Here is a 26,663-nt window from a genome sequence, read left to right as displayed (position 1 = left end):
ATGAAATGCTGACCACGTTTATTTCTTTTGGTTGGAGACAACTTATTTATTGAATAATAATACTCTTTAGTTATAATGTTTTTCAGTATTGTTGGAGGTTAGCCCCCTGTCCAGCCCCAAAACAAGTAAAAGCTGCTAATTTCTACTGTTTTGTTATTGTTCTCATTTGAGGAACATCTCTGATTTTAAAATACTTCTCCTTTTGTAAACAAGCTTAATTAGGAGGTATGGCTTGAACAATATTAAAAGCTTTCCTGTCTTTAAATAATTTCTCTGCTCTTCAAAATGACACTCACTTATGTATGTTGTTCTTCCCAGGAGTTAGATCAAATCGTGGCATATGAACTGAAGACTGGTGGAGTTTTACTGCATCCAATATTCGGAGGAGGAAAAGAGAAAGACAAGTATGTTTATTTAAGCGGCAAGTTATTGCAGGGTATGTTTTTATGGGGCCATTAATATATGCCTTGGGTGTGTTGTGTAGCACAAGGCCAAGATCTCAAGCTGCCCAAGGCATGTATTACCAGTCTCATAAAGTACATCTTGAGTATATTGTAATACCTGTTGTTTTATTTTTCTTTCAATGTGAATTTCAAAGGAAATTAAGTATAATGAATGTTTTTAATGCTGTTATGAAACTGCTTTTTAGTAAGAGGATAAGAGAGAACATGAAGCCAGAATTTTGACGTGAGCTATTTCTGGAGTGGTTAGTAATTTTCAGGCTTTTTTACGGTATCATCAGCTTTCTGTTTCTTTGCTCCTTTTTCTTTCTGCTCTCAGATACCACCTTGTAGTCTTAGACTGAGATTTCTTAGTATATTGTGGGTAAAAAAGTATTAGGTCAGTCATCTGTGAAGTACTATTAGTTACCAATGTGAACTGGCAGGGTTTTTATTTGCCTGATATCTGTAGCTTCAGTATGTCTAGTTTAGAATGATTCCTCTTCCCTCTCCTGTAATTCTCCCACTGAGTAGTACTAACCACTGGAGGTAGAAAAATATTGCTAAATGTCAGATCACTAAGTGGATCTGGGTTTCAGTGACAAGCTTTGCTGGGTTTTTATTTTCTTGCATAAATTGATCCAGTTATGACACAGCCTCACAAGGAGTTGTTTTGCTGTTAAGTAATGTAACCAGTACCAAAATCAATCAACACTTAGTAAATTTAAGAAGGCCGAGAATGTGGGTCCTGGCTCAGTTGTAATTTGCAAGAAAAGAACTTTACAGAAGTCAATCAACTGTATAATTTGAAGCTGGATAAATACTTTTTATACTGAGACCAAATTATTATATAATGTCTGAGCCACAACCTCAGTTTCCTCCTTGAATTTCAATTCTTCCATGGTTGCTAGCCCCTCCCTACCTCAGAACAGAGAAGTATCTAAAATAACAGGAGAATTGTGATAAGGAGAACTTCAGTGATTGCCTATCAAGTAGCTATCATGTACCACTGATCTCTGTACAGTACTTGCTGAATGCCAGGTACATACACCCTTGTCACCTCTCTGGACAAGTGAGTGGTCATTTTAAGCATGCCATAATTTGTAACAAAAAGCAATACAAGAAGTCTTAAGTTGGTGCAGCTCTAAGCTTGGTTGCTGGGTTACATTTTAAGTTTCATTCAATAAATGAAAAATAGAGAGCTTTTTTTGATTTTTTTTTTTTTCAGCCCTGCATCACATTTACATTTTTCTATCAAACACCCTCATACACTGTCCTGGGAATATTACACTATGTTCCAGTGTAAAGCACATCTTGTTATGAGACTGATTGAGAACAGAATTAGCATGGAGTTCATGTTACAGGTAGGTATTTAAATGATTATGTGGAATATAGAAAACTCTTTGTCTTCAGTTGCATTTCTGTTCTTTAAATGGAGTTCAGAGAAAAACAGAACAGGTCATCATAGGATTCCATCAGTTTTAGCAGGATTGAACAAATGTTAGGTCTTTTGAGTTAGGATGAAGTTAGCTGTTTTTCTTAAGCATAATTTACAAAGCTTTTTATATTCTGCATATTCTCTTTAATCTTAGGGTGTTTCATTGGTTTGAGTTATTTTGATCAGTTGTTAACACTGAGAGCCTGTTTTACTGTCCCTAACTGGTGTTGCTGTGAGGTAATCTAATGAAATTATAAATTATGACAATAATGAGAATCCAGCCTCAGCTCTCTCCATTATATAAAATTTTCAGTGCTAGGTGAAACATAGATGCTTATATTAAAGGAAGCATTTGAATAGAAGATCGTAATTTTATTCTGAAATACTGAACTTCTGCAGAACTGTAGTTTCTCTTCTTTACTAAATATCTTTTGTGACTTACCTTAGGAAGACTATGGTGCTACAAATAAGCAGTTAGAAACTGAGTAATATTTTCGTATCAACTTCACGTTTTTGGGGGGGTTGGGGGTTTTTTCCTCAATTTGGGGTTATTTTTAAGAAAAATGTGTGTTACTGTGCTAGAGCTGTTATAGGTAGTTGTCAGGTTGAAAATACAGCAGAGAATCTAATGAATGTTTCATTTCTGAAAAAGGAGATATAGTCAGTGATTTCTTTTACTGTAGATAATTTTTGAAAGTTGATCATCTTCTAATTGATTTTGTATATTTATATGTATGTGTAACTTCCAGGAAGATACATTTGGACTGAAAATCACAATTTCTGATGTGGTCAAGCAAGTAATTTCCCTGTAATGTCTTTATTTTGAAAACCTTTTTTTAAAGCTGCTTATCAGAAAGTGAGTGTATTGACCTTTAGTTGCAATTCAACTGAAACTAAACAGAAAAGCTTATTGTATATATAAGTATTTAAGGAAAGTAATAACGTTTTATCATTTTAGGTTTTCAACAAGTTGTTGAGTCTGGCCAGTACTGCTTCATCTCAGAAGTTCCAGTCACACATGTGGAGCCAGATGTTGGTTTCCACATCTGGGTTTTTGAAATCTATCTCAAATGTCTCAGGCAAAGACATCCAACCTTTAATAAAGCAGTGGGTGTATCCTTTTTATTCTTGGTCTGGATTGTTAATATGGAGAATGAATTTTGTTTTTTAATTGGCACTATCAAAGGAACATGAAGAGGAGTATGAAACACATTTGCATAAAACAGTGAAGTACATTATTCTGTGAATTAGATGTATATGTGAACCACAGGTTCACAATCTTTTCATAGTCCTTTGAACTATGCTGGCTTTTTTGCATGTTCTGTACTAGAAGGGATTTCATTATTTTAAGGTTTCCTTTGAAAGAAGCACAGGAACTCTGCTGGAATTTAAGGCCAAATTATACTAAAAGGATTCCAGAGGACACTGCCCATAGAAATATGCTGAAGTTGGACATGGAAAATGCTATAGTCTAGTGCATTTTAATATGTGATTTCCAGTAAATCACCATGAAATAAGTAACCTAAAGCACAGACTATTAGTTTACAATATACTTTAATATCTTGGTAGCTTGTGTTAATAGTACAATTGCAAGTAAAATAAACCTCTGTCTGTTGATTCTTCAACAGACAGATTTTAGTGATATTAGTCAAGAAATAGGGTTTCTTATTTTGTATTGATATGAGGGGAAATTTGAAGTTGCTCCATTTAAGAGGTTTAATTGTTAGTTTTATTTAATGTGACTCCAGGCTAGAATTGTATGTGACTGCAGCAAAAACATACCTTAAACAAAAGTAGGTATTTGAGCTGACTTAACAATGTTCATGCATCTGAATATCTTAACTAAAAAGCACTGTATAATTAGTATTTATAGAGTAATTTGAGAGGTTAGTATTTTATTTGCATCAGAAGTATTCATAAAGTATACATACACATTATTCTAATTTCCATACTTCGCTGTGCCAAGCATTTGAGAAAAATAGGAGCTGTATTATGTACATATTTTCACACTGCAGCTACATCTAAATGTCAGTGTTACTATCAGAGCTGGAGGAATCTTAACTACATCTGTTCTGTAAGGAAGAAAGAATTGTAATTCATACATTTGGGGATTTTTTCACCTTCTCTGTACTTTGGCCCCAAGGCTGATCCTGTTAACTGTAACTTGCATCTAATCCTATGATTGCAACCTGCCTGCCATGCTTCAAACCCTGCTATTCCTGTGGCAGTAGATTTTCCACCTTGTGAGATCGTAGCAGGTCTCTATGTTGTTTGGGAGGAGATGTTACTGCTGTTAACTAGTGCTATCTTCTGCCGTTAGCAAGGGCTGCGTTGATGCTGAGTTTAAACCTTGTGCTGAATAAACCACTAAAAATGTCTTAAACTCTTACCTGATACCACTGAGCTTCATGAACGCAGTCTCCACAAACAGAACCAGTCTGAGGTATTTAGCCAAATGGCCAAATTTTGGGAGAAAAGTTAATAACCCCTGTATGATAAGAAGTGTCTTTGAATATGGAAGCTCCTCCCTTAAATGTTGGTACATGAAAGAACAGATTTTCCTTCCTTGCTTGTCAGAGACTTGTGAGAGTGTGCATTACACTAAAATGCTTCATTTTAGTATTTTTGTTTACTATAAGTAAGGTGTAGTAATGGCTGTCATACAGAAATGAATGATTAAATTATTCACAGGAAAAGTTGTCTTGAAGGAATCATTGCCCGGGCAAAAATGTAGAGTGAGATTGTTACTTTTTATCATTCATATTGTACACTCTCATGTGCATGTGAACTCATATACACACACATGTGAATGCTCACATGGCCCAGTTTGAAAAACTGCAATAAAATAATGGAGTTAAATGTAGTGTGGGTAGAAAACAAACTAATGTCTACATTTTCCCCTTAGTTTTATTTAACTAAAATACATAGTAAAACAAACCATATACTGAAGTCTTACTCAATTACTTTCTCTGAGAGCATGCCAAGGACATTGGATGTGGTGGAGTCCAGAATAATTTTTCATAATGAATTTCTTCATACTAGGTGGTTTTTATTGCACTTCAGTTTTTCTTCATAAGAAACATGATTGGACATTAAAGAACCTAAACCCCTAGAATTTCGTGAATGAACATGGGTGTTTTCATTTCCAGATTTTCTTGGAATGGGTAATTCTAGGAATAAAGAAGCATAAAGCAAGTGTTAAGAATTGAGAATTATGGTTTTTTTTAACTATTGCATTGAGCACTAGAATTCCTATACTGCTTATTAGGGATCAGAGTGGAGTGGTAAAATTTTATGGTAGCTTTGCATTTAATAGAAAACGGAATGTATTGGAATTAGAAATAAAACAAGATTACACCTCTCCTGGGACTCAGAAATACGTGGTAAGGTCCATTTTCTATATTTTACCTACACATACAAGTATGATGTGTACATTAATAAGCATAGGTTTAATGTTAATAACAAAATCTTATGAACTTCAAGGGTCCTCTTAAAGTGACAGTGCAAGAACTTGATGGCTCATTCAACCATACATTGCAGATTGAAGAAAACAGTCTTAAACATGATATTCCTTGCCATTCTAAAAGCAGAAGGTAAGAACTAAAATACTAACTGCAGGTATTTTTAGTATGGCTGTATGAAAACATACAGGGCATTTGGTGATAAATATATTCTTTTTCTTTCTTAGTCTTACTAAATAAAACTTACTTGTGATGTAAGTGGAAAATTTCTTACTGTTAGGGACAGCAGGAGACTTTACACAGTTCTTAATTATAAGTCATTTTGTAAAACTTTTATAAAGACCTAATTTATGTAGAATTAGTTGAATGAAGACTCTAATTAATCAAATTATTCAAAATGCCTTTGAATGGGAACCACAAATTAGAGGGAAGACAAATGTAGGCCAGAGGAGTGCCTCAAGTGAAGAGGGTGCCAGGACTATTTGGTAAATCAAGGGAACAAGAAAAGTGACATACTTCCCAAATAGATTCTCTCCATTTTCTAATGCATTTTAATAATTACTTTGAATTCTGCTTCTCAAAGTTCTATGTTTATGTGTAATTGTAAAAATGGTGGAAGTAAAAATTATAGAAATGGATGCATAGCTCAAATTTGTAAATATTTTTTGCTGGAGAGAGCATTATGTTTTTATGTGATTAAATACACAGAGTACTTTTTGCAGTCCTTAACTCCATTTATAAACATATATTTGCCAGTCTGCTAAGTATACTTCTTTTTTTTCTTTCTATTTTCTCTTTATTAATAGAAATAAGAAGAAAAAGATTCCACTGATGAATGGAGAAGAGGTGGACATGGACCTTTCTGCTATGGAGTAAGTTAGCTTGTTGGAGTTTCCCAGTGTGAGTCTGAGCCATGTTCCCCTTGTCTAAAGCATGCTATTTTGAAGGATTGGATAATAATGTTGTACTTCATTATATGAGTGACCACTTCCAAAACTATCCCACATTTCTTTGTCTTCTTTGAGACTTTTTTGCTGTAGCTGGGGAAATGCTGGCAAAGTGTAAAAAGTACAGGTTGACCAATATAATCAGATTTTATAAAAAAAACTTGGGCATGGTAGGGTGATGCAATAAATTACTTGACTCTAATACATTTCCAATGATACCTTTCAGCTGACTTTATAGGTAAAATGTAAACAAGAATTTGTTTGAAACTAAGAGCCATTTTTGTTGGATCTTGATGAAGACCATTTAACTGCCACTAATACAGACAAGTTCCTGAAATCTGTAATTACAAAAGAATTCTTCTAGATTAAAAATAATGATGAGGTGCTTCACACTGAAATCTACACTGTCATTAATTTCAGTTGGAACTGTTAAGATCTTTGGAAGCAAATTGTTGCTCAGTGTAAATACCTGCCTTACCATCCTTGACTTGGAACCAGTAGTGCCCTCAGAAATAGTGAAGGTGTTGGTATCTTGTTTTCTGGATGAGGGAAGTAAATAATCTGCTCTTGAAAGCCAGTGGTGGCTCTTTGAAGGATAGATTGCTTCACCTTAAAAATGTTGCAGATTCTCAAAATTTAACCTCATCTAATACATGATGAGAAAAAATTTTATGACGTACTTACATTGAGCAAGTTATTGCTGTCATTTTCGTATGACATTGGAAATAGGAATAATTTTAATTGTATTAAAGGATAATTACCCTAAATATTTGTGAGTATTTTTGATCAATTATGCTCAGGTCCCTGCTGTATTATCCTGAGATGAGACTTCAGGGATCTTAGAATGACCTTTGAACTGGTATAGAATTTTATGCAAGCCACTTGCACTTTATCTGATAACCTAATCTGTGGCATGGTCATTCTGTTGTCTGGTTTGGACTCCTCTGCTGCAAGCATGTATGATAATACACATTCTATCCTATTTTCTAAGTCTTGTGTATACACACTTTCACTGTCTTTTCTTCTCTAGCTACTATCTTGATGGTAATTCTAGTTTTTCTACAAATGTATTCAGAAATACACATCATATTTATAATTATGCCCTTTTCATCATTCCAAACTCTCCTAATGCCATGTCGGTATTTTGGGGTTGTGATTTTTATGTGGAAAAATGACTAAGAGAATGTATTGCATAATTCGTGCTTCTTGCTTCCATAAATTATTTCTGCAGTCATGGTGCTGTGTGAATACTAAAGTGTATTACTTTTTTTTTACTAAAGCGTAAAATGCTTGTTTGGGTGGAATACAACTGGGTTATTCTGTCTGTAGCATAATTTTAATCCTGTTGGTTAATACTTTCACTTTTATCATCATTTATATCGTTACCCTTGTCAGCTTTCATCATAGCATGTGAGTGGTTGTAAAGGAGTTTCACATCTATTGATTAAAAAAAAGTGTATTTACCACCAGATTTTCTTTCTTGGATTTTTTTTTTTTTGGTAGTCCTAACCTTTAGAAGGTGATAAAGTACTTATCAGTTAGGAAAATTGTTGCAACTGAGGAAGTAGAATTAAATACACTGAGATTATACAGTAGTTTACCATAAACAGAGATCTGTAGGTTGAAAATACTAAAACAGTGTTCACTTTGATGTATTAGAGGTTTGGACAGATTGCCCTGGGAGGCTATAGAATTGCCATCCTGGAAGCAGGAGATTGGACCAGAGACTTTCAAGAGTTCCCTCTAACCTATATTCTGTTATAGTTCTTTGAATTTAAATACTTTACAAATAACTCATAACAAGTTAGGAGATCTTTAGAATTTCTGTAGTCTTGAAATTTTATAAGCTATTACTGTTTTTCATGTCTGTCTTAGTGCTGATTCCCCCTTGCTCTGGATAAGGATAGATCCCGATATGTCAGTACTGAGGAAGGTGGAATTTGAGCAGTCTGATTTCATGTGGCAGTATCAGCTGCGATATGAGAGAGATGTGGTGGCACAAGAAGAAGCCATTCTGGCATTGGAAAAGTTCCCTACTCCAGCATCACGGCTTGCACTGACTGATATCCTGGAGCAGGAACAGTGTTTCTACCGGGTGAGAATGCTGGCCTGCTTCTGCCTTGCAAAGGTGAGGTTGTGTGGATGGGAGTAAGGGAAGAAATCCACTAGACTTTGTAAATGGCTGAAAATGGGTCAGAACTCATCACAGTTCCTAAATTGGCTTGATATTTAACTTCTTAAATTTATTTGCCAAGTATTTTTAACATGACTGATTTGAAAGAAAAGTTGTATTATTTTAGTCTGTAAATGGAGACTGCAGAAAGCTTTCATAATGGTCAAAATTGAGATGTCAGACATGAAAACCACAAGGGATTTTTCCAGATTTCATTAAGTGGCAGAAATAAAAGACTTTTGTTTAATTTTTTTTCAGAACCAAAGTATATTTTTTGTTATTTTACTGGGAAGTTCCTTGGCCAGTCTGTTGAGAACTCTGAAGTGCTGAAATTCATCTTTTTCTAATTGGAATTCAGATTGCTGCTTTATGTTGTTTCAGATTGAATAAGGTCACAAAATAAACATCAAGTTGGGCCACAATTAAATATTAAGAAGCCAAATAATTGCCTTGAAAAAGGAAGATCTTTTTTTTTCTTAGACATACAATTAGCATTAAGAATAAAAATGAGTAAAACCCTAATTTTACAATAACAGAAAAACAAGAATTTCTAAAAATGACATGTTGGTGACATACTTTTATGGACATGAAGACATTGATTGCCAATTTGTAGAGTTCAGATTATTGTCATAGAGCTTGCTTTCTGCTGTGTACCTGTTGGGAATAATTTCATTCCCATACAGAAATAAAATGTTTGGCCATATTTTGAAAATCAAAATCCAAATGTTTTTGACAAACTATTTTAATATTATGAAGCACTGATGTAAAACTGCCAGTGTATGTGCTAGTGTTGGTGCTGCCAGTATCTGACTTAGAATATGCACTTTTCATGATGAATTCACTTGGAATATCTAATAGTGTATATTGCACAGGTAAATATTAAAAGAGCAGTTGTTGCAATATTTAAATGCAATAGTTTTTTTCTGTCTTTAACTTCTTAGGCAGTTGGGCTGCAGATAATCATTGCTGGTTTTGTTCAGTTGTAATTGTATGGAAAATCTTGGGTCTATGGATAAGGTGGTTGACTTACAGAAAAGAAGATAATAAGGCAAGCAAAAAGTTTGGCTGTGACATTAAATGAAGGTGAAGTAGCATGGCAGAACAGAGTTGTAGATATATTTATGTAAGTTACCTGGGAGGAAAGTGTAATACATTCTATTACTTATTCCAACATCAGGACATTAATGAGAGTAACTTCCTATTGTCATTGAGTTTAATTTTCTCAGCTTGTAAATATTCAGGATCTGTATTCTTTATTGAAAAAAGCCAAGTCACTCGTGGTTATTCGGAAGGAGGGTACTTTTTTGTTGGTTTGCAGTTTCTAGCTGGGTTGCAGTTACTGTTGTCAAATGTTCTTGGTGTACTCATGTGAGACAGAGAAATTATACGTGACAATGCAGTTATCGAATTTACTACACTTTCTTGGTATATTTCATTGTAAAAAAGACTTCAGTCTCTCAGCCATGAAGTATCCAGGTGACATATTAAATCCTCATTGATAAATTAAGAGATATGTGTGAAGATACATGCACACACACTGTGCTGAGTCCTTCAGGACAAAAATACAGAGAAAGCAGCAAATAATGTCACAATCTTAATTCCTGAGAGTACACAAACTGATTTCCCAGTTCAGATCCATTGCAGTGTGGGTGATGTGCTATAAACTTTACGATAGGAACACTACCACCACAAACTTCTCCCTCCCAAACATTGAGGAGTTTCATAGATGTGCATGAGAGTTACACCTTAGTCTACTTTTTCGTGCTGTGCTAAATTGAATGGAGAATGCAGAAATGGAGTGTGCCTCCTGCCTTTTTAACTAAAAATAATGCAAGAAACACCACTTGTGTTACTGTGTGGGGAATGCACAGATTCATTTAGTTCAAAGTGTGTAATGTCTCAGTAGAATAAGTAGAAAAATCAGATTCTGTCAGTAAAGAGAAATTCAAATGAGTCGGAACACATTATAAGACAAAAAAAATACTGAAATGATGATGATTTAACTACTGTTGATTTTACTTGAAAATAGTTGTTCATCTACGGACTTTGTGAAATGAAATGCTTAAAATAAGAAGTTAATGTTTAAAAATGTACACCCTGATATTAATGGAATAGTGAGTATTTTGTAAACATAGTAAACTTTGATATTTTGGGGATTGAGTTGTATTGGACACTGCTACATAAATTTCATATTTGCAGTTTTAAGTTCTTTATCATGGTTTCTAAGCAGTCTTCGGGATTAATCTTCATCTGCAGGAAGAATTATTGTAGCTTTCAGAAAAAGCTGTACCTGCATCTTTAGTTCAAACACTTCCGTTATTGCAAAGGGAAGATCGAGCCTGTCTGCAGTATTTTCCCTCTCTAACTTTCCTTTGAAGCCTGGATTAGTGGGAAGATGGTTTTTAGTAACAGAGCACCCATCTTCCACAAAAGCAATGGTGAAATGGATTGCTGTGCATGTTCAGATAGCCTCTTGCTTTTCCTTCACTTAATGCATATGCAATAACCTTTGAAACAAGCTAAATAATTTGGAAGGAAGTCATCAAATTCAGTTTTTTCTTTGTGAAAACAGATTTTTCCTTAGTTTGTGGTGGGTCTGTAACAATGGAAATTCCTGCTACATTGTAGGGTGCATTGGTACCATTTGTTTGTGTGCACACACATCAGGCAGATTAACCATCAGCAGACACAGGTGTCCTTGTCTGCAGACTTTCAGTGCTCCATACAGCAAATGTATGAAACCCAGGATGCTGGAAAGGCACAAAAAGCAGTTTTGTCTTTGTGGAACCTTAACTGCCTTGCACCAAAGCAGACTATAGTAATAAATAGTTCTCAGTACACAGTCTTTTAGTGCATTACAATTAAAGTTAGAAGGAGCTGCCTTGTCTTAATTTTAGAGGTGGTCTTTAATTCATAGGGTGGCTGAGACCTATTTTAAAGTCTAGGTTGAGGTTACTGGCAGGGTAAATTTGGGAAGTTGGTATTGCAAAATCCCCTTCCATCACTGGCTTCTGTAAAGTCAGAGAACTTGGCATAGTAAACAGAGAATTTTCATCTAAAATACATAGAAGAGAAAATAATTAAGAACAGAAGTTTATCATGGAAGGATAGTTAGTTGCAGATGTCTTCCAAATGGAACCATTTTCATAAAACTTACCTTTAACGTAGAGAAGATATATTGGGAATGTCAGTGAATACTTAGCTAATATAAGATAGTACACTCATGAAAGTAACTATCTGTTTAAAGGAGAGAATGTTCTTGGCAATTATCCTTTTTGATTACGGGAAATGTGTACTTTTTTACAGCCAAACTAAACTTGCAGTGGTCATGTTAATACAGTTTCCCTTCCCCCCTACTTACTCAGATTGCAAATTCCATGGTAAGTACGTGGACGGGACCACCAGCCATGAAGTCACTCTTTACCCGAATGTTTTGTTGTAAGACTTGTCCAAACATTGTGAAGACCAACAACTTCATGAACTTTCAAAGCTACTTTCTTCAAAAGGTAAAATTTATTTTTCTCAATGAATGTTTTAAAAGAATTGTCGAAATACTAAAATGTTCCCACAGTTGACAATTACAGGAACATGGATCGCCCAAGCCTCAGTTATTCTGTAATAAAAGTTAAAGTAACTAATTCTTTCTCATATGGCTTCAGTTGTTCCTTCTTAGTAAAAAATCAATTAACAAATATTTAGTAATTTCTTCTGAGTAGCTGAAGTTAAATTAGCAGTTTCTTCAGGAGAATGGAGAATTTTATGTTATTATATAATAATTATTTGTAATTATTTCTGAGCTCGTTCTTAAATAACACTGTAAGGAAGATACTAATTTTATCTTTTAAGTGAATTCAGCAACTGCCTTTATTCTTTAATAGCAATTATACCATACCGCAAGTAAAGTCTTAAAATTCTTATATTGGTGGGCTTTTTAGTTCAAGACATTGGATAATCCTTCTTGCCCTCTTCTTTCTGTTATCAAATCACATATCACTGCTGCTTATTTTGGTGTTAGCACAGGTTTTTTACTGTAATCTATAATTTTTGGTTGTTCATTGGATAACAAAACTAATTACAATGTTTTTCTCTCAAGATTCACTTTGCTGGGTGATTGAGTTCTTATTTCATAGATTTCGTATTACTGATTTTATAGAAGACTCAAATTTTGGTTTTTTACTCTGTCCAAAACTGTTTCATCCTTCCTGTCATTCTTGGACCTTCTTTTTGTATTTTTCTGCTTTTTTTGTCATTGTTCATTCTTTACCACTAAATCTTCAATTTTTCTCCCTTTTTAATCCTGCGTGCCAAGTTTGACTATCTAGAGTAAGATTCCTAAATCTATGTCAAGTGGAGCCTAGACATCTGCTTAGCTCATTCTAAAATAAATACCTAGTCAGAGTAGCACCTGTCTGGCTAGTAATTCTTCAGGCTTCATTGACCCTGTTGGGTCTATATGTCTCAGTCAAAGTGGAAGCTTAGACATTGTGTCTACATGAAACACTCAAATTCAGTGTCTATCTCAAAATAAATTCCATCATCATTTTCTGCGTATCACTGGTTTTCATTTGATACTTTTTTAATAGTGTCTTGACTTGGGAGTCTGGTTTTGGATATACTTTTTCTTTTTTTTTCCAAATAGCTGTACTGTCACTAATTACTGAACAATAACTACATAGTTTATTTGATCTGAAAATTATACTTTCAAAAAGTATGTAAATACAACTTTTCAGACACTTGCTATTGTAAATTTGTTAATTGCTGATTTTCAGGATGTACCTCTTTCCAGTGTATAACTATCATTTCCTTAATGTAAAGAGTGATGTTAGTATTAATTTTATTACACAGACTATGCCTGTTGCCATGGCCCTTCTGAGAGATGTTCACAACCTTTGTCCTAAGGAGGTTTTAATGTTTATTTTGGATTTGATCAAGTATAACGATAACAGGAAGAATAAGGTAAAGACTGTGTTTATTTTAATCTCTTACTTCTTTTTTTGTTGAAAAAAGTTTTAGTTAATACCTGCATGACGTTTGATACCACTACTGTAAATACCTGGCTCAGAGTTGATGCAAAGGTGATGTGCTAAACTAAATGGTAAATGTTAGAGAATGTTCTGTAACTGACATTCTATGGTGGCACTTCTTGGATATTTCAAGCTCTGTGTGCTTGTTTGACTTACTAAGGACCTGCCTGTGGCACACATACTTTCCTTGCTTTACTCTTTTTCATTAAAAATACCCAAGTGTTTGGAGAGAATGTAGCATGCAAAGTTAAGCACTGGTTTTTATGATGGTTTTTTGACCTTGAAAAGACTATTTGAAAGAGCAAAGAAAGGAAATAATCTTTTTTTAACAATATACAGGACTCTGGGTTTCTGTGTTTTGAATATCAGTTCTAGTTCACAGAACTGGATTGTCTTCATCTAGTTAAATAGCAGCTGAACCACAGGTTAATATTGTTCCATCACTAAACTGAAACATCTGGGTTGGAAATGTCACCTCAAGTTCCTTCCCACACAGACCACTTCTGAAGGAGGATTAGATGACCTTTGAGATCCTGAGATGATAGAGAATTCTAGCTCGGAGCCCATCATAATCTTCCCAATTAAGTATCCAAAGTTAAGTGGAACCAGTCTGATGTGTCTTAAGCCTAATTTTTTCTTGTGTGTAGAACACATACTGTAACAACACTTGTTGCTTATTACTGAAATAAGGATGATGGAGGGTGGAGAGGTAGAGAGTTGGACACATGAATCAGTAGTCACAGAAAGGGGTGAGGTGTCTGACATCTTCTTACCACTGAGGGAGAGATCCAGCCTCACTTTTCCACGTCCCTTCTGCACATGCTTGACATCTTCTGCTGGATCTGACAGATGTGGGGCTTGTTTAGGTTAAAGTAACTTAACACTCAAATCCAGTACTTCTTTCTGCTTTTGTAAATTTTATTTTTATACTTTTTGCTGCTTACTAACACAACTAACAGATGCAAAGGCCAGCATAACAGAAGGGGTGAAACTACGAGCCCAGGTAAGAGGGGTGGATGAAGAAGCGAGATTTTCTTCACTAAGCAGCAGTGAGCTCATTAGTTCACTTCAGAAGCTCATGAAGTTGCTGGCTGGATTAATGGTATGATTTTCAGAACTAATGTTTTCCTGTTTTGCTTTCTCATGCAGTGTTTCCCACTGTCTCGGCTTTAAGATCTGTTCTGTAACAGAGTTTAAGCATTTCTTAGCTTTGAAAGAATATATATCATTATATTTTCTTGTGTTAAATGTTGGTTTTATTTAGTTTTCAGACAACTACTATCGTGCTGAGCTGATTGATGCCCTAGCCAACTCTGTAACTCCTGCAGTCAGTGTGAACAATGAAGTTCGAACATTGGATAACTTAAATCCTGATGTACGACTTATTCTTGAGGAAATTACCCGTTTTCTGAATATGGAGAAGCTTCTTCCCAGTTACAGACATACTATTACAGTCAGGTAGGGTTTAATGACACTACTTTTCTTGGGTTTTATGTACCTTTCTGTAGTTAGCTTTTGAGATTTTAGCTTGTTTGTCTTAATCTTAAATGTCAAATTCCTTTCAAGTTTCAAAAGCTGATAAATGCAAGTTTGTCTTGATTGCTTTATTTTTCAGCATTAATTTCTGTCAGTGTAGACTTTTAATAACAGGTTGATCATGCCATGCCTCTTTAAGAAGAACATTTATGAAAGTTTTGCCTTGTAACAGTAACTGTAGAGCACACACATCATCTGAGCTGTGTTTTCTCTAAATTTTTATGGCTTTACTGAAACCAAGCAATGGATTTGACAGGGTGGAGAATTTAATTTGTGTTTCTGCCTGATTCAGAGGTAATAAGAGCTGTATGTTAATGCTGTGAAAATAATTGTAACATGGAAATCATGTTAATATGGATAACATAATTCAGAAGATCTTCAGTATTCAATTTGGGGAAAGGTAGTTTTGTTTTTCTTGGCTGGTATTTCATAAACCTGATGTAAATTTTCTCTTTCTACCATGTCTAGCTGTTTAAAAGCTATTCGAGTGCTTCAGAAGAATGGTCATGTCCCAAGTGATCCTGCTCTCTTCAAGTCGTACGCAGAATACGGGCACTTCGTAGATGTACGAATAGCAGCATTGGAGGCTGTCGTTGACTACACAAAAGGTACTTTTTTCCAAGTATTTTGACATTTTTTAACAATTCTCATACAAATGTAGGGCTTACCTCATTAATATTAGGTTGAAATTGTGTCCACCAGAAGAGCTTGTATGATGACAGCTGTATTAATAAGAAACTGAGATTTCTATTATTGCTTTGTCCCAGCAAGTATAAGTGTGATGAAGATGTGCTGCACATTGTTTCTCAGTGCTTTGCAAATTGAATCAGATACCAAAGTTTTGAAATAATAAGTGGCAGTAAGGGGATTTGGTAATTTCTCTTGAACACTTCAGTGACTTTGATTTAGTTGATTTCAGCCATAATTTCTAGTCAAAGTCCTTGATTTTGCTTTACCTTTTTCCTAATATCTTTATTGTGCTTTTTGCATGCATTTTATGGTTATAAATATTGGAAACAGATTATTGTAGAGATATTTATGTTTTGCCATTCCTTATGCATAGCTTATGTTTGTGAGATGTTTACATTCTTTTAATATTGCCTTTATCCAAGTTGACTATTGCCGGTCCATGAAAAAAAAAATCAAACGGGGCAGTTTCTTAAATGTATTGTAGTTAAAACTCAATCCTGACAGATTTCTAATGCAGTTAGAAATTACAGCTTCAGTGATTTGCATTCCATAAAGTTAATTTAGTATTATATTGCCCCGTTCATTTATTTGGGTTAGTCTTTCTTTGTTCAGCAGATTTGTAATACTTTTGTGTTTGAAGGTTTATACCTTTCAGAGTGGCCAAATCCTTCAGTTCTTCCTCTGTAGCAGACTGGTGGATGTAGATTTCTAATTATTCTGTCTCAGATTTCATGGGTTTGTTTTGTTTTCAGGGTAAAGGAGAGTTTCCTTTGCTTGTTACATGAATAATTGTTTTCTCCCTTTTTTAAGGGCTGTATTACTTTGACATTACTCCTGTTATTCTATCCAAAGACTTCTCAAACTAGATGAGCAGTGGGAGGTTTTAAGGTAGTTAGATTCTTTGAGTGAATGCATTCAGTGGAACTCAGGCATCCGCTCACAGACTGAAACCAGGCTGTCATTCCAAACAGCGGGTAACTGTGAGGGAGCCTGTGTGCTGAGCAGCACTCAGGCTCCCTCCCTCCTGTAATCCACCAGACACTCTGTATCCATAACCCACTGCACATAGACCATTTGGTAATCCTGTGAGTGATAAAAGCTAGAATTCACAATTGTGCTAGTGCTATACATATCTCTCATTGGTGGGCTAATTGCTTTATTCCACCCTTCATAGAATGTTCATGGAAAGATTTGCTGGAGAATAGAAAGCTTACTCATCAGCTCTTTTCCTTTAGAATAATGTCACTAATTCATCCCACCCTTTGGAAAGACAAACTGATAGAAATAATGTTTTCTCATTAAATTCTTGACCTTTTATGGATGGTATTTATAGTTAATAAGTGGCTTGGATAAGAAAGCATACTACAAGGTAATAAAGTACATCTTTAAAACAGTTGATCAAATGGGGTCCTGTATAAGCAAGATAGTAGGGTAAGTTGCTTGAAACCTTGTACAGGAAGCTAAAACTTGAATGGTAAAAAGTAGATTACTTGAAATCAGTGGTTGAGATGATGAACAGAGTTTTTGACAGAGCTCACTGTGAGATCTGAAAATGACAGACCAGAATACTACTGCGCCTAACTGCCTTGCCCCTTGCCAACAGCTTTTTCTTGGATGCAGAGGTAGCAGATGCAAATACCTATCTGCTATAAAGTTCACCACACAGCCTAGTGTCTAGCTGGTCATCACTGTCATTTCTCCAATACAAGCTTCCAGCACTGAACACAGGAGCTTCTGCTCCTGCTGTAAGACTGGTGAGTTTTTGGTGGAGGGGTGATCTGGAAACACAGTTTGCTAACTGACTTCTTCCACTACCCATAGAGAAGCTAGCAGTGCTTGTCTTGCAGAGCCCTAAACCTGGCTTTAGAAGGAGAAATGATTGGCCATGTGTTGCCAAGAGATCTGATTCTTGTTCCCAGTTACCTGGTTTCCAGTTCACACTGGATGCAAACCAGCAGCTATCAAAAGCCTGTTGCTTGTGCCAAAGCTGGCTTTTAACAGTTCTTGTAAAGGAAGCTGACAGATTTTGTAATTTCCATAAAAAGGAAAGTCTGTGTTTTCTGGGTGGAACTTTTAGAGTAGGAATAACACTACCTTTTTTTAAGTTACTTGAAAAGAAATAATTTCTCCATGGAACTGAATAAGTTGTTTTCTTTGCCATTAATAGCAAGGGGTTTTTTCAGACATGGTAACTTTTTAAAATGCTTGAGGCAGCATACAAGGGCTTTGACAGTTTATCTAAAGTGGCTTGAAGTGAACAGAGTTTATTGACTTTTAAAAGTTAACTTGTGAGAGCTGTATGACTATTAATAGTTATTTGCATGGAACAAGGCAGTTGCATACTTAAAAGAGATAACCACAAACTATTCTAAATAAATAACCATTATCAAATTTGATGAACGTTAAACTTCAGTGTCAGAGATGGTCTGCTGCAATTGAGAACTGAGACAACACTGCTTATAATTTGAAAAAAAATCACAAGGGGATTTTTGTTTCTGAAAGCAATGACTTGTGTTTATATCTATCAGAAGTATGAAAATCTACACATGCTGCTTTTCCCACAGCCTTCTCCTAGACAAACTGGCAAGCTACAGACAGGATGGGTGGTCAGTGCAGTGGGTAAGAATTCAGGTCATGGGCCACACTGAGAGCGTGGTGATCAGTGGTTTTTACTCAGGCTGGCAGTCTGTCACAAGTGGGTCCCTCGGGGAACATCTTCAGAAATTATGTGGAGAACATCACTGAAAGCAGCCTCACCAAGTTTGTTGATGACAAAGCTGGTTGTGAGGTAGACGTAGCGGAAGGGAGAGACATCTCACAGAGAGACCTGGGCAGGCTGGGAGAGCGGGTGAGCGACTACTGGATGAAGTTTAACAAATGCAAGGTCCTGCACCTGGGACAGCATAACCAAAGAGCCCAGAACAGGCCAGGATCTGTGCTTGGGGAGCAGCATCACTGAAAGGGACCTGCGGTCTTGGTGGATAACAAGCTGACCTCGAGTCAGCAGCGTGTGGCTGCAGCAAATCAGATCCTGGGCTGCATCTGCAGGGGCAGTACTAACAGAGACAGAGATGTGATCATCCCACTCTACTTTGTACTCAGTCTGTACTTCCAGCAGTGTGTATAGTTGCAGCCCTCACAGTTCAAGAAAGTTGTGGGCAGACTGGGGTCCAGAGAGGGACCATGAAGATTATCAGGGGGCTGCAGAACCTGCTCTGTGAGGGAAGACTTGACAGCATTAGGTCTTTTCTCACTGGAGAAGGCTCAGGAAGACTTCATCAGAATATCCCAGTACTTAGAGAGCAGCTACAAAGTGGATGGAGTGTCTCTCTCCTCCACATGGAAAGGAGAAGGATTAACAAGTACAAGTTGCACCAAGAGAGGTTCCATCTTGATACAAGAAAAAATTTTTTTACAGTAAGAACAGTCAGTCAGTGGCACAGCCTCCCCAGGGATGTGGTGGAGTCCCCATCACTGGAGGTTTTCAAGGTGCAGTTGGACAGAGTGCTAGATAATCTCATCTAGGCTCCCTTTCCCATGGAAGATTGGAGCAGATGATCTTGCGAGGTCTCCAAACCAGGCTGGTGTATGGTTTTTCTGGGTAATAAGATTGGTTCTGCCTGAGGTCAGGTTTAATTTGTCATTGCTGTCCAAACTGTTTCATAGTTCCTGTGTAAATTTAAGGAGCTGGTTAAATGCATTAGTAGCAAAGCTTTGGAAGCCTAGAAGACTTAGTTTACACTATAAGGCAAATAGCAGGGAAGACTTACTTCATCTCTAGCAGAAATAAGTTTAAAAAACAACAACAAAAAAAAATTACAAAAGTATGGTGTTACCCACTTTTGTTATACAGTACTGCCAGCCTAAAGGATTTATCTCTCAGGCTTTGCATTTTCTAGCAAAAAAGCATTTTAAAATACCTTCTGTTAGTCAAAGTAATTACAATTTGCTAATGATTGTGACTTCATGTTTGCAGTGTTGTAATTCTTTGCTGTGTGGTAATACAATATTATTTTTGTTACGTGCAAAACAACTTTTGTTTGCAGTGTTCTAGCTGCCTTCTGTTCCAAGCCAGAAAAAGCAGCTGTGCACTGAGCTGAGCACAAGCAGTCACTACTCCTTTAGAAGTATGTTCTAGGCATAGTTTTTCAAAGATTTCTCTGGATTTTAAGGCAAATCTGAGATTGTAGTTCTGATGTGTATGGATACAAATTTGCTCTGGCATCATGCAGAACTGTGTAGCTGTGCTCTGAACAGCGCACTGTGTGAGCTAATACATTCTGCCTCCAAACAGGGTTTACTGGAGCCTCACCAGTGTAACCAGTTTTGTTTTGGTTGGACTGTAGGAAGAGCAGTACTGATTCACAAGTGGCTTGCAAATGACTCTTCAGACATCTTCTAAGCAATATTTTAATGTAGTTGCCTTCTCCTAGCCCAGAAAGGGGTCTTATGTTTTAGCTGTCCAAAGTATTTCTAAAACTTGTAATAGAACTAAAGTGCTGGTTCTTCTAGTATTAATAAATGACTCTTCTGTTAAAAGCAACTTACCCTACTGAAATAACAAGAGAATAATAGGTATAAGAATTGGTTGGATGAAAGAAGTTATATTTTAAAATTGTTGACTGAAAACTAACAGAAATAAGGAAGAAAAGTTGAACTGAGGTATTTAGAACTGAAAGTATGATTGGCTAGGGGAAGAAAGACCCTTTTGCTAGGACCACAAAATGAAAGCAACAGAAATGTTTTTTGACCTGTCTATCCAGTAATGATTAATACACCCTCTTCATTGTTTTAAAGAAAGGAGAATACTGCTATAAAAAATCTTAGTTATGCACCTGACAAAAAGATCACATAAAAATTCTTTCATGTTTTGTGTAATGAGTGATCATGATATCCCATTTTTGCAATACTACTCTGATAATCAAAGGAATTTTGTAATGTAAGTTACATTTCAATCTAACAAGCTGACTTCGTTTCTAACAGTGTCAAACAGCAATTTTCTAGAAGCATGTGCTGATAGGTTTCAAAATCCATTTTAGTTGCAAAGTATAATGATCTAAAAAACTAATGAAGGCTACTGAGGGGAGCTATGACTGCAGTTTTATATAAGCCCTGTAGTATTCCTCTTTCTATCCTATTTAAAGATAATCCTTCACAGATTCCTGTGTATGAGAGTTGTATATTCTCTACAGAAAATGTTATGCTTCTGATTCTTGAAAGGATATTTGAATGTGTTCAGTTTAGGAAGCTCACAATATCAAGATGAGCCTTTACTCTGATTTTCCCAGTCAATGCTCATGCAAATAGTCAAATTGGTTGTTATTCAACAATTGAGGCATGGAAGAGTTTTGTAAATGTTTCTATTTCAATGTAAAGTAAAACACTTACACTTTGAATTTGCTCTATAATTAGTGGAATTCCTCTTTAGTTGCAATCACTCAGGCTCTTTACGTGCTAATTCAGGAACTCATGATTGTCTTCATCAAAATCCTTCTAATAGGCATTTTGGTTTATTTTGCTTTGCAGTTGATAGGAGCTATGAAGAATTACAGTGGCTACTTACTATGGTTCAGAGTGATCCTGTACCCTACATAAGGTGAGTTAATAAAGAGACAGGTTTTTTACCAGTGCTGAAGCTACTAAGTAAATTCTTCACCTGGAATCACTAGAATAGATCAGATCTTTAACTGCTTCTTCACAAAACTCTTTTTCCTTCTTGTTATTTTAGGTTAATTGAAACGTGTTTTGATGTTTCAACAATTCACATCTCAAAAATTAGTATATTCTGTTCTAATTCTGCATTATGTTATTTTTGTCTTTTATGTTCTACCTTGTGGAAGAAGTCTGAAGTTAGAGATTATTTCCTGAACATAAATAAAGTGTATAAATATGATGTTGCATATGGCAAAAAAGACTTTGTGATATTTAGAAAAGACAGTCTGAGACATAGTACACACAATATTTGGACAGCAAGGGGTGTAAAGCAATTGTTAGACTGTAGATGGGGTGAAAGGATCATGTGAAGATGTGGTGAAATTTCTAGTATTGCTTGTTTCAACTTTGTTTTCACATGAGTGGTTGGGTATTTTAGCACATTCATTACAAACCTGTGAACACCAAGGTTCATAATAATTGTTTTTTCCCAACACTTTATTCTTATGACCACCATTAAAATACTGAGTTAAATAATATTACTTCTAATATAAAGTTGAATAATATTACTTTTACTCTCTCTCTCTATAGGTGATTTCATACAAATGTCATAGCTGCAAGATTGTTCTGTTTCATTTCTGTCACTCTTGTTAATGAAAATAAATACAGGTTTAGCTTCAGTTTAAGAAGGAGATTTAATTTGAAATGAGTGCTGTATGTTAGCCTCTTCCAAAAGAAAATGCAGGGAAAAAAGTATCTGCAAGAGTCTTCTTGTTCCAAATGTGTAAGACAGCAAGGTGAAAGCTGGCTATACAGAGAAAAATAGTTAAAATAACAAGTAATGGAACAAAGAATTATTTGTGAAATGTTTTCAAGGCCAAGTTTGAAGAAACAAAAATGTATCTACTTTCAGCTCAGTGTGTAAATATTGTAAGCAATATGGTAAGTGCAGGATCTTCAGACACCAATGCAACTTAAGAGGTGGCAGTGTCTGTTTTCAGGAAAATGTGCAGGTCAGTGTTTTTGGGCCTGCCATTTTGTGTCGGTCACAAACATTTGCAGTTATTTAGAAACTCTTTGGTATCAGTATGTAAGGAGTTTATTTGCCAGTGTTGCTGCTTCTTGGTAAATTTCCATGTCAGTGTTCAAAAAAGATCATTACTAAACAGAAGAGCATAATGTAGCCTACAACTGTTAACAGTTGCGTCTAAAAACATCCTAGTGCTTTGCACCTCACTTTTTATCTCTAAGTTATATTGCTGATGGTAAATCTGTGTCTATGCATAATTGTGGACAGAAGAAAGAACTAAAGGCATAAAACATTGGTTAAAAATTTGGATTGAATCTTGTAATTTAAGAATTTTGTAAGAATATTGCAAACTAACAGACTTTGTATCCTTAGGGTTTTTCTTTTGGAAGATAATAAAGATTACTGTTCTGCTTCTTTCAGGCATAAGATTTTGGATATGCTGACTAAGAATCCACCTTTCACCAAGAATATGGAGTCCCCTTTATGTAATGAAGCTTTGGTAGATCAGCTTTGGAAACTGATGAATTCAGGTTAGGGTTTTTGATTTTTTTGTTGTTTTGTTGTGTTGGAGTTTTATTGTGAGGTTTTTTGAAATAAAGACTTGCTTCAGAATATGCCATGAGCTCTCTTAGTTTCAGTGATTAGAAATTGAAAATCCAGTCTCAGACGTTGAATATAATCTATGTACTTCCAGAACATTCTTAGTGACATAGGCTACCAAACCTTGTTTTTAATTCTTTTGTCTACTGATGTAGTGTGCTTTGATGTCCTTTTTCACAGAATGATATTTCTAATGTTCAAAAATGTTCAAAGGAAGTGTTTCTTCAAATAATGGTGTCTGTGCCACACTTAAGAGTTTGTTTTATGTCTCTTTTTGTCCTCTTTTGTCTCTTTTACAGAGAATACGAGAGGACAGCATTGGTATAGATAATTTAAATGAGATTTTTAGAAGTACATTATAGACCTAAAACTCAATTTGCCTTTTGAGATTAGGAAAGATCCTAGTGAGAGAAGGCTTGCGTCTTTACCATTGACCTGTTTTTCATTACTGACGCAGTTTTATCCAGTCCTGACAAGCTGCCCTTTAACATCTGGCACATTACTACATAGATTACATATAAACATTTATATAGCTTTTTTTAGGTCATTGCAGGCTTTCTGTTCTCTGTGTGTCATTATATTTAGTGTTTGAAAGTTTACAGCTACACTCCAGGGGTTGAAGTGGGGAGACTACTAGTAGTACAGTTTCATAGGATTTTCCAAGTGTCAGACACACAAAATAAACAATTTTGATGTTCCCATCAGAGAATTTGTTTTTGCTTTTTCATGAGAGAAGAGTGTGTGCAGTGTTACAAGCGTTACCTCTTTTTGCAAGGAACAAATAGGGTATACATTCTTATTAAAGTTCATGGGGCTTTAAGCACTTAAATTTCTATGCCTCGAGATGACATAATGTTTCAATTAATTTTCTGTAAGGGATAACTGTAGCCTTCCAGGGTGCCTTGAAAAAAGTTGTTAGTTGACAAGCTAGTAGCCAGGTTTAAACATGCATGGTTCTAGAATCATGAGTTGCTTTCATTTAACATAAGCACGTATAATAGAGAACAGACTCTGATTGATATATGTAATCTTTTTTTTCTCTGTGTTAATCTGAATTAAATTGATAATATTACAATAGTTCTAAAATTGATATTTTTGAATGTGTCATTCTCTGGAGAGTTTTTTAATGTTCGAAATGTCCAGATGAATATTCATGTTGCTTTCATTTGTAACTGGGTGAGTGTGACTGGTGATTTGTAACTGGTAAGTAAGCTAAGCTTACTCAAAACACTATTTTGGCCCCATAAAACTACTATTTACAAGGATAGATCTTGTAATTTTATTTTGTGCTAAGTCTTGCACAGCCACATTAACATGGCAGTTGGCACGTCTGTGTCCTGTTTACCAGATACAGTTCAATTCCTGCTGGGGAACAATATGTTCAATAAACTTGCAGTCAGTCAGGAGCTGGGCTGAGTTAACACCAGAATCACTGTATTTGCAGATTGCACCAGATGTTAAATGTCTTTCTGTTGTGATTGGTGCCAAATGTGCTTAGACCATTTGTGTATGAAGATATAAAAGCAGTACACAGTTTGCAGTGAAAAATAATAAAAAAATAAAGTATTGCTTTGTGCAGTAAGAAGACTTTTTTTTTAATACAGTATTGTGTATTCAGTGAAGTACAGGACATAGTAATGATGTTAAAAAGCATGCCTGTGCATTTCTCGATCAATCCAGTTTCTAGAGAGTAAAGATCTTAGTCATGCTTAAAGCTCTTACTACATTGTGTGGAATACATAGGCAAATGCAACCAAATCCATTGATACAGGAAGCCAGTTGGGTAATAAAATGCTCTATTTACTTGCCCAGTAGGAAAACTTAAGAATGCAACTTGAAAAATAAAGACATATGGGTGTGGTTATTTTTCTTTTATTTTTCATTATGTTATTACAGCACTTACTTTTCTGGTCTTGTTCTGCTAAACATGTCTAACTTACAACCCAGGAAACTTAAAGCCTTTCTTTTAAACAAGAAAGTTTAAGAAGAAAAAAAGTTTAAAAAGAAAGCATATGAATTAGAGCTAATGAGAGCCAGGAATAATGAAGGAAGTGTATCTCCAGCACAGAAAATGTCATACTCTGCTGGGCCTAGATCACTTAAGCAGTTTTATTTGTGAGAGAGGAGGAGATTTTATCTTTGTATTAACAATCTCTTTTGGATTTTAGGAACTTCACATGACTGGAGATTACGATGTGGTGCTGTGGACCTCTATTTCACACTCTTTGGCCTCAGCAGACCTTCCTGTTTACCATTACCAGAGCTTGGACTTGTTCTTAACCTGAAAGAAAAGAAGGCTGTACTTAATCCAACGATCATCCCTGAATCAGTTGCAAATAATCAGGAACCTGTGAATAGTACTAACAATCATGGACAGTCAGTAGGATTTCAGAACACCGTAAGCACAAACTATCTGCATCCATCCTATTCAGCTGGCTCTGAGTTCTTGCATGGGTTGCTGACTGAATTTTGTATTGTGTTCAAGCCTCTCATGCTTTACCTAAGCTACCTTCTTACCTCGTTGCTCTTTATTCTGTACTCCTGAAAAGCTGGCATATACCATGATTTTTTGGACATTTTTTAACTGTTTTGTGTCGCATATGCAAGCTTTTTACTTGTTTTTTTCTAGTCTCATCATTTCTGTTCTTTATGAAACTTTATATATTGCTTCTGAGATATGAAATGATTCACAGAAATGTTTGATGCTGTGATGAAAACTTTTTTCATGAGACTGTTTCTTATAGGCAAGTTATCCAATTTTCCAAAACAAAACCTTTATCAGTGAATTTATTGCATCTTAAAATACATAGATACACCTCATCTTAAATAACTTTAAGAGATGTGAAAGTTGGAAATCTAACACATCTGCATTGAACATTTGAATCTGATGTTTTAGTACTGTGCTCTGAAGGATTTGTAACAACTTCTGAAGAATGGCATACATTCAGTTTGGTATCTTTCTGGATTCGGAGGGTTCAGTCCTAACATTGTGTAGTTAGAAAACAAATTTTTATAAACTATTAAGGTCATACTTTCCTCAAGAATAACTGCCACTGCTTCAAGACCAAGTATTTTTGTTGGACAGATTTAATTACGAGGGAAAGAAAAATCAACACACATGGAAATGAGTGATTTTTCTTAACAGTTTCAAAAACTGCGTTTGGTGGAAACTGTCCAGGAGTAAATCCTGAAAGAGAATGTAAACATGTGATTAGCATGTTTGAAACTCTCTCCACCCTTTTGAATGGGATGGTTTACTGTTACTTTATCACTTCCATAGTTAATGTCTAAATAGTTTTTATTGAAAAGTATACTGAGAGTACTGGTTGACAGTACGCTGCAGGCCCTTTCCAGCAGGGGGAGAAAATGCTGGTAGAGTCAGATATTGTTAGACCTGTCCTGCATATTTACAGAGCATGTAGTGAGTCCAAATTTGCTGTCCCTAATCATTAGAATTAAATACTAGGAAGCATTTTGTTGGCAGGTTTTTAGGCTGCAGTTCAGTGAACACCCAAACTTTTTTTGGAGCCGGACTATCGAAAGATTTCCTCTTAACTCTTCTTTTCCTAAACTTTCCTCTTCCTTGTGCTAGCATAGTACTTGTTGCTGCATAGTGAGCTGGATCAGGAAGGATCTGGTTGAACAGTACCTTTTTATGAACAGATATTTGAG

General features: G+C 35.6%; 1 protein-coding gene across 2 annotated transcripts in view; it reads left to right on the top strand.

Moving 5' to 3' along the window:
- Window positions 1–26,663, top strand: part of TAF2 (TATA-box binding protein associated factor 2) — a 61,109-nt gene that overhangs the window by 20,924 nt on the left and 13,522 nt on the right. For both annotated transcript variants that reach the window (XM_010404820.4, XM_019289162.3), the window contains exons 10-23: window positions 319–404; window positions 1,669–1,804; window positions 2,837–2,991; window positions 5,147–5,261; window positions 5,362–5,471; window positions 6,146–6,211; window positions 8,162–8,414; window positions 11,825–11,965; window positions 13,305–13,415; window positions 14,748–14,941; window positions 15,488–15,627; window positions 21,236–21,305; window positions 22,812–22,921; window positions 25,160–25,389. In XM_010404820.4, the coding sequence (XP_010403122.1) occupies window positions 319–404; window positions 1,669–1,804; window positions 2,837–2,991; window positions 5,147–5,261; window positions 5,362–5,471; window positions 6,146–6,211; window positions 8,162–8,414; window positions 11,825–11,965; window positions 13,305–13,415; window positions 14,748–14,941; window positions 15,488–15,627; window positions 21,236–21,305; window positions 22,812–22,921; window positions 25,160–25,389 (1,917 nt within the window). The remainder of the gene's footprint in view (window positions 1–318; window positions 405–1,668; window positions 1,805–2,836; window positions 2,992–5,146; window positions 5,262–5,361; window positions 5,472–6,145; window positions 6,212–8,161; window positions 8,415–11,824; window positions 11,966–13,304; window positions 13,416–14,747; window positions 14,942–15,487; window positions 15,628–21,235; window positions 21,306–22,811; window positions 22,922–25,159; window positions 25,390–26,663) is intronic.

The sequence above is a fragment of the Corvus cornix genome, chromosome 2 (assembly GCF_000738735.6).
Source record: "Corvus cornix cornix isolate S_Up_H32 chromosome 2, ASM73873v5, whole genome shotgun sequence".
NCBI classification, from domain to species: domain Eukaryota; kingdom Metazoa; phylum Chordata; class Aves; order Passeriformes; family Corvidae; genus Corvus; species Corvus cornix.
Note: the sequence above shows the minus strand (reverse complement) of the source record. Positions and strands in the feature narration are given on the sequence as shown.